At 32.1% G+C, this 8,668-nt stretch overlaps 1 protein-coding gene across 1 annotated transcript; it reads right to left on the bottom strand.

Moving 5' to 3' along the window:
- Nucleotides 1-1,081: 1,081 nt before the first annotated feature.
- LOC108749096 (esterase FE4-like) lies at nt 1,082-8,269 on the bottom strand. Its single transcript, XM_018487618.1, has 9 exons — nt 8,036-8,269; nt 6,839-6,976; nt 6,292-6,451; nt 4,256-4,731; nt 3,997-4,165; nt 3,529-3,704; nt 3,332-3,476; nt 2,290-2,431; nt 1,082-2,047 (listed from the first exon to the last, which is right to left on the bottom strand). Exons 1-9 carry the CDS (start codon nt 8,267-8,269, stop codon nt 1,759-1,761), a joined length of 1,929 nt encoding a protein of 642 aa, XP_018343120.1. The 3' UTR covers nt 1,082-1,758.
- Nucleotides 8,270-8,668: the final 399 nt, after the last annotated feature.

The raw sequence follows: 8,668 nt of genomic DNA, 5'->3' as shown, positions 1-8,668 counted from the left end.
ACGATAATCCACGTAGAGTCCCACAGATCTCGCGGATTTACATGGCTGTTAGCACTTTTCATCCTTAAAAGAGGCACGGCGATACGGTCTCGCCGGTGGTACTCCGAGGGCGACGGCACGGTGTTGTTTGTCTTCGTTTCATCGTCGTTGCATAATCATCGCTCGAGAGGACGTCTGCTCCTCTCTTTCTTTCTCTCTGCTAAAATCTCACTCTCACGCAACGTACGGCGGCGGGCTCCTCCCGCGATACATCCGGAAACGGAATGGAAAACGGAAAGAAGACAAACAGCGGTTGCCTAGGGCGGATGATTAATTTCCCCGAGCGCACTCGCGCGCCCAGGTTCGTCGGGGAAACTGGAAGCTGCATATTTTATATGCGCGTTAACTCGTCGTGTGGCGAACTTAATTTCCAGCGAATTTCATTATGCCTTTCGTTTATTAGACTCTCTTTAATGCGACGGCCATCGCACCGACTGTTGGGGGCCTTTGATGACGTTAATCTCGGCTGTAATTGCAAGAAACTCTCGAATGACTCTCGGGAGCGGTCGTGATGTCTTTCAGTCATGATTTGTGCTCCCATATGATGGGGGCGTAACAAAAATATTCATAATAAAAAAACGATAGAGAAGAAAATATTATTACGTAGATATACTGGTCAGCAATTTGTGTGATTAATTCTACTTGACTTAAATCTTAATTGATATATTCGCAGATTCAGTGAACCTGGAATTTTCTTCAACTACGTCGTGAATAATTATTTATAACAAATGTTTTTCATAGCTTTACATCATTTTAAATTATCGCAATCTTTGAACTTTGACCTTCAAAATGAGAAAAATCCTTTCAATTATGTTAACTTTAAGCAAAGATACAATAAAATACATTGGACTCGCGAATATCAGTTAAAGAAACTTCAGAGCGAATATCGATTAGAATTAATAGTGTTAATATTCTCATAAATAATTAATTAAAAAATATGCAATTTTTTTTCTTTCTCCTGAAAATTTTATATTTTTAACTTATGTTATTTTTTCTACGGGATTTTCAACGTATTGAAATATAATTTTACGTGTACTTAAATATAACGTGTATTTAATTGAAAATTTTAATAACCCAGATTAGGGGATTAACGAAAGCTTGCACCTGAATAGAACTGATGTATTTACACAGTCAAATTCAGAACTTTCTATTTATGTATCTTTCGAAACTTTATCGATGCTATTAACAACTGTATCGTTCTCGTACCGCGAGAGAGATAACGTCAGGTAGTGAACGAAACAGCTTCGCTCCGTGTTTATTAGCATCGTTACTTTTTACTGACGCGGATAAAAGTAGCTTCCGCGGAAAGTGCATCGAACTTTAAATATATCTTGAGCCACAAAAAAAAACGAGCCATATGTGTTCTATCCATATTTTTCTGTAATGCATCCATATTTGCTTTACATTTATATCTACTTTCGGCGCTCCTAAATAATATTTTATCAACAAGGAGAATATATTTCACAATAAATATTTTTATAATTTACGTATAAAACGCTGTCTATTTATATTCGCGTAGTTTTTTCTTTGCATTTATACCACAGACAGTTTTTGACATATAATTTGATCTTTGGTTTGAACCGCCCGAGTGGAAATATCATTTAAATAACATATGTGACAAGATGTGGAAAAACCTGCTCAATATCAATTTACAGCTCATGCGAATCATTGTATTTTCGCTATACAGTTTATTTTTGCGAGCGTAGATTGTAATTTTGTTTATATATAAATAAAAATTATTACTAATGATGCAAGCTGAACTGTTAATCTATAATCGATTGCATTAGCGTTATTATTGATAATGGTAGATATGTCTTCCGGTGATTCGTTGACAAACACGTCGTTCGTCGATTCCATCAATTCGTTCGTCAGTTTCTCCCAAAATTTCATTCTATTAGGCAGGAAATCGGTTTGCACCACAGTTTCCGGCGATCTGTCAATCCCGAATCTCATGAACTGATGATTACGGTAGTTGGGCCATGCGGGAATCCGCCATGCTTTCGGAATTCTGTACATATGAAATAAACATTATGATCAGTAAGAATATCCGGTCGTCGCTGTATAGAACAGGATTTCCTAGCGATTTAGTATTCCTATCGGATTTGAAAGATCATGCAATGTGATGCCGGAAATAGAATGGTAATTGGACGTAGTATACTCGAAGAACTTTCGTTTTTGAAAAATTACAATCGACGAATTATGAGTAATCATATATATAATATATTATATAATGCTATTAATTTTATTTACCCATTTATCACGAAACTTGTCAACATCTCTGTCATGATGTTAATCATCGTAATATCGCTCTGCGTATTGTACAACTGCATATTTTTATACTTATTATTCAATATAGGAAATAAGTAGTTTAATTCGTCGCCATGTGCAACACCTGAGAGATAAATTATAAATGATTAAAATTCACATAAATATCTGTTTAATGTTTGATTGCGGAAGATAGTCGATATAATTATAATTGATGATACAGGTTCTCTTGAATTCTTCTTTTTCATATTGTTTTTTTCAACGTAAAAATTTTTGTCGTTACGTGTTTAATGTATTTAGAAACAGTAAGTATTTGAAATCAAGAAGAAAAATATTATCATGTCAAAACCAGTACTTTTAATTATTTATTTTCCTTACTGACTGAAGAAATAGAAAATAAAGTTTAAACTTCGAGAGATTTCTTACGTATCTTATTATATGCGTTAATTTCAACTTTAATCCTGTAATGTTATAAAATAAAAATTATTGTTTATTTGTATTAAAATCTGCCCTTGTTATAATTTTGGTGTTGAATTTTTAATATATCCGCGTGTTAATGTAACATAATGTGATTGTGTTATTTGAATATTGAATATTCTGTATTAAATTAATATTCAACCATTCTTACAATTAGTGTTAAAATAATGGAATTTATAAATAAGTGAAGAAATAATAAAAAATAATACAGTTTTAAAATGTAAATTCTAAAATAAATAAATAAAATAAATAATAACAGATAATAAATGTACACATTAATTTAATATATTATAAATGTTAATTTTGCTGAAGGAGTGTGCTTTTATAATTTGCTTCCAAATTATGTCAAAGTAATTTTGTTAATTTTTATATTATTATAAATAATATAAAATGTAACACATAATATTTGTGTATCTTTTAACATATTCATCTTGTGTTAAATTAACACAAAAATTGGAATGGGTTTGGGATATATGAACTATGTTAAATTTAACATAAATTTTCCAACTGCGTATATGGAAATGGTTTTAATAGTGTACGGATGACGTACCATAAGAAACGGGGACGCCTGAAGAGAAGGTGCTCGAAAATGTGCCTTTGTACGCGAAGAAGGAAAAATAAATGTTGGCGTTTCCTAGATTCGACTGATATTGTACACCTTGAATTACCGACCATATTACAACATCACTGAGCATCTAAAAAAATGATCTTGTTAAACATTACTCACGTATTCATCCTAGAACTCACCTCTGTAATATTATCCTTAAGACCCAACCTCACATTTCCGTTAAAATAAAAATCTTCTATTGCAGAAGCGTAAACGGTAGCGTTGGAAATCATTTCGTGGTATTCCGTAAAGTAAGGCAAATATTTTTCGAAATTATTGATTAATTCGTCCTCAACGTCGGGATCTTTGATTAATTCTGAAACGAATGGGTACGGATATCATCAAAGTTTTGTTTCTCCGTATTGAAATTTAAAGTTAAAAATTTAGAAATTTTTTCATTGAAACGAACATCAAGTGGCTAATGACTGCTCTAAAATTTTAACTTTAGTTGATATAAAGTTAATTAATGTAATAATAATAATAATTGTAACTATATTTCTTCCATCTCGGAAAATTATCCGACGCCGTTAATTAATTTGCACGATAACTTAATTAATATTATTATAAGAAGTAATAACGGAAAAGTCCGTTATTACTCGTAAAAGTACCGAGTGTCTTCACTAAACCCTCGTCCTTCGTGACTTGCATTATCGCCGGTATATCACGAAACAGTCCGGCCTTTATTATTTTTATTGGATGCACAGTCATAATGGCGTCCTCTGAGTCATCTTCCAACGTAGGACCAAAGTTAGCCCACGGATGTGACTTCCAAACAGTCTAATATAAAATAATAAATAAAATACGAAACTATTGTTATTAGATAACATATCAATATTTCTATAATAGAACTCTATTAACGGCACTTACAAAAGATTGCGTCTTCGCTTCTAATCTTTTCGCATCCACCGTTCTCATGCATTTCATTATCTCTTCATCGTTTCTTACTTTATAACCCGGATATAAAATGTCTTTTGTGGTCAGATAAGTGTGATCGAAGATAAGTGTTTCATTCGGCGTAATTACATTATCGTCTTTTTTCAACAGGCAGCCAACACGTTTTGCCAATTCCAGACATACTTGTCTATATCTTTTTGGAGGGTGAATAACGTATGAAGTTAAAGCAGAACTCCCTAGTAAAATATATCTGTGAAAGAGTCCCTGGGTCTTCTTTGAGAGAGCAAGAATATGAGTCGCCGCTGCACCAGAACTGTGTCCCATAAGGGTCACCGATTCAGGATTCCCGCCGAAGCTGTGGATATTCTCGTGTACCCATTCGACAGCCATTTTTACATCTTTAAGACCGTAATTACCTGGCGCGACTTGGTTCGTTGTGCTGAAAAACCCTAAATGATTCGAACACATTATTGTATAAATTGTAATAAGATTTATTATTTCTTAATACACAGAAAAACCGTTTTACTGAGGTGTCTAAAAATTTAGCTAGATACAAATTTGAAAATTTTATTGAATTAAACTGTTCGATAAAAAATGATTTTTTTTTCTTGACACTAGAACAAGACTAATTATTTTTTATATAGTTTCTTAGATACTGAAAATACGAATTTATTTCCGGAATTACTCTATCACGTAAATTTTTAGAAATTTGTTGATAAATTGCAGTTAATTTTTACGAAAAAGATTATTTTCATGTATTTTGTCATTATAATTGTATGTAGCATGGTTCTGGAGAAGTTTTATTGCAATCTAAATTACATGTATTGCTAGGACTTGCAGTCTTTAAAAGGAAAATAATTTAATTGAACAATCAAAATAAGTATATATAGGAAATTCGAACATGATGAGCAATGCTGCGAAATATTTAGACAATTCTAGCAATCAGCTTGAGCATTCTACACAATTAGTAGCATTGTTCGATAAAAAAAAGTCATCAGGACGAAACTAGTCGGCTTTCGTAGTTTTTGGACATTGAAATTCAAATTAATGAAAGACCTCTACATATAAATTTTTGTAGTAACTCAAACATTTTTCAAGTTCCAACATTCTCCAATATTGAATCCACCATTTCGAACTTGTCAATTTTGATACCGGATTCGTATTCAACGGTCTAAAAGCTTAAAAGTTTAAATAAATATAATTAAAAGCTATTATATTTAATAAATCGTCAATGATCTAATTTAACTGCGCATTTTATTAACTGTACAACCAATGCTAAAAAATCTATTTGAGGGCTGAAAGTCCGAATAATATATTTAATTTTGATTGCAACAAAACTTCTACAGCACGTCACATATCATAGTTACAACATGACAAAGTACGTGAAAATTTTTTTTTTTTTACAAATTTAAATAAAATTGTGGAGCAATTTGAAACCGGATTTGTACTAAGCGGTCAAAAGATTACAGGAAATGGTTATGCAAGAAATTCAAGCATGATGAGCAATGCTGCAAAAGGTGACATTCTAGCAATCAACTTGAGCATTCTACATAATTATTTCAATAACACTGTTTAACAAAAAAAGCACCAGAACGCGACACATTGTATTTACGTATATACCACTAGTATTGAAAATTTATAGTATACGTAACGTAAACTGTACATTTCAGTACTGGCAATGTATACTTGGAACACGATCTAATCGATCACGTTTTGATTTTTTTCGTCAAACAGTGCAATTGAATAATATTATGCAAAATACAATACTTAAACTGATTGTCAGAATGTTAGAATCTTTTGCACTGCTCATCACGCTTGAATTTCCTACATAATTATTGATCTAACAAAATTATATAATTTTCCGATCTGTACCTAGTTAAATTTTTAGATATTTTAACAAAATTATTCTGTGTGCTTTAATTTATAGACAGATAGATCTAACAATTGTGTTATTGTAATGAAAAAATCGTTGGCAATTATTGTACATTAGATAAATCTTTTCTCCTCACCTAAAGCAGAAAGTCGGTAATTCAGCGTGACAAGGATTATATCCTGCTCCAACAAATAATCCGGCGCATACAGATTGCTATCGCTACTTCCCATTACAAATATACCCCCATGCACAAAGACTAAAACCGGTAGTTTCGTGGATTCTTGCCGGTCTAAAATCTATAAAGATTTTGAATACAAAATTATAGAATGACAAAAAAAATCGTTACATATTTAAATAAATGAAATATTTAATAACCATTGCGCTAAACGTTTAACGTGAAAAATATCCCATCAACAATGTAACCTTGATTCGTTTAAGTTTAGTTAAGCCTTGTTAAACCTCGTGGTCTAATTGAGTTCGTTCGCGTTTGTTCTTGAAACATTGTAATTTTCTATTTACTTTGCAATTTTTGGCAAAACTATAAAAATAGCGCGCGATGTTAACTATTTACTCGGTTATGAGAATATTGGTCCATTATTAGATTTCTATTATTATTGCGCAATCTATTTATTATTATTATTATTGAGCGATAATATTATATTTGTATGCAATATATCACTCACATAGGGAACGAAGATGTTTAGATAAAGGCAATCCTCACTACCGACAATTCTGGAGGCTTTCGTAGTTTGAATGCATTTTTGCCCATCGATCGTAGCGTTGCGAACCTTTGTCCACGTGTGATTCCATTGTTGCGGGCTCTGACAAAATATATATATTACATAATCCAACTATATTGCTAATTAATGTCGCGTTTGCACGGAGTGTAAATTATAAATGTGATTTACAAAATAAATCAAAATAAACAGTAAAGGGTAAAGTAAGAGTCAACACATTTCTTTAAGAAAGTCATACAATTAAAAGAATAAAATACAAATAAAGAAAAATAAAATTGAAGAAAATATGTAATAAAAAATAATAAAAGTTAAATAAAAAAGAATTAAAAACTCAATTACAAGTTTCGGCTATCGGATCGAGCCCTCTTCAGATGTTAAATATATCGAAAAAAACAAAATAATTATCGCAGATGTTCGCAAATTTATGATATTCACAGTTCGGGTGAGTGATCAGTTAATGGTCTGGATCAGTTAATGACTATTCGTTATATGTATATAGACACATTTGTTTGAATAATTTACACATGTTTTTGAACTTTTCCAAGAAATATGATACATTTTCGATTGATCAATCGTACGTGAATAATGTCGAGTTCTATATCAAGACTCACCCGAACTGCGAATTATTAAAAGTCTGTTTGTTTTGCTGGCACTTTTTGCATACCGCCAAATTTCTAATGTCAAATTACATTTAATTTAAGTTATTTTTAATAATTTCTATAGGTCGCTATTATTTCTATCCAATATGTCATTAATTTATCTAAAATAATGGAGTTAAATAATTTTAATAATTTAATTCAAGAAAATGTACTAAATTTAATTAAAATTTATTTAATTTATCAAGTATATACGTTAATATGGATATTGTTTACTTTAAAACTAATTACAGAAATGTATAAGTCACTTTCATGGTGGTCACGCTCTGTGTGAACGCGGTATAATTCGGAATTTGTTTCAGTTAAAAGTAAAATATATATTTATAATTTTGACTTTTATATATATTTGTCTGGGAATTGGACAAAAATTATCAATCTTCCCAAATCTTTGCAAGTTCCACAGATGAGTTGATCCTTACATATCATTAAAGGATACACAGAATAAATTAAATCAAATTATACCCGCTCGTGTTCAAACAATACGTACTCTGAATCTCAAATCGCCTATCGGGGGTAGAGCGTATGGTATGCCGAGAAAATTCGCGACTGACCGATCGCGTATGGTCTTGCTCCACTTGCCGCGAAAGAGGCCCCATTTCGTGTTGACGAGAAGTCGATTTTCGGAATCCATGAACAAACCGTCAACGAGAGTGAGCAGAAACATGAGAACACATGTACATAGCCAAATCCTTCCGTTCAATCGAAGACGAAGCGACGACATGTTACAGCGTGCGAGAGATTCACTTTATCCTGTATTTATCGCGAGGGATGTTGCGCATATCATATGCATAAAACGACTGAAATGTATATATGTAACTTCACTTGTACAACCGCGAGCTACTTTATCGCGGACCGCCACGTGATACGGACGCAATACGTTTAATTCCTACAAGAGTGACGCAAGCCGAACCAGGCGACTTTACAATGTTGTTTAAGTATGAAATAAATCAACACAAGAAAATAGATATCATGGAATATTTTAATGTAAATATTTGATTGAGATCATGGTCACTAAATTGTGTAAAGAGTATTCGAAGAGCATTTAGAAAAATAAATCGCACATCATACGTTTACATGCCGTTGTAAATGTATCGCGTGATAAATTTTGATAACGATTTGT

This window comes from Trachymyrmex septentrionalis, unplaced genomic scaffold (genome assembly GCF_001594115.1).
Source record: "Trachymyrmex septentrionalis isolate Tsep2-gDNA-1 unplaced genomic scaffold, Tsep1.0 scaffold11, whole genome shotgun sequence".
Classification (NCBI taxonomy): domain Eukaryota; kingdom Metazoa; phylum Arthropoda; class Insecta; order Hymenoptera; family Formicidae; genus Trachymyrmex; species Trachymyrmex septentrionalis.
Note: the sequence above shows the minus strand (reverse complement) of the source record. Positions and strands in the feature narration are given on the sequence as shown.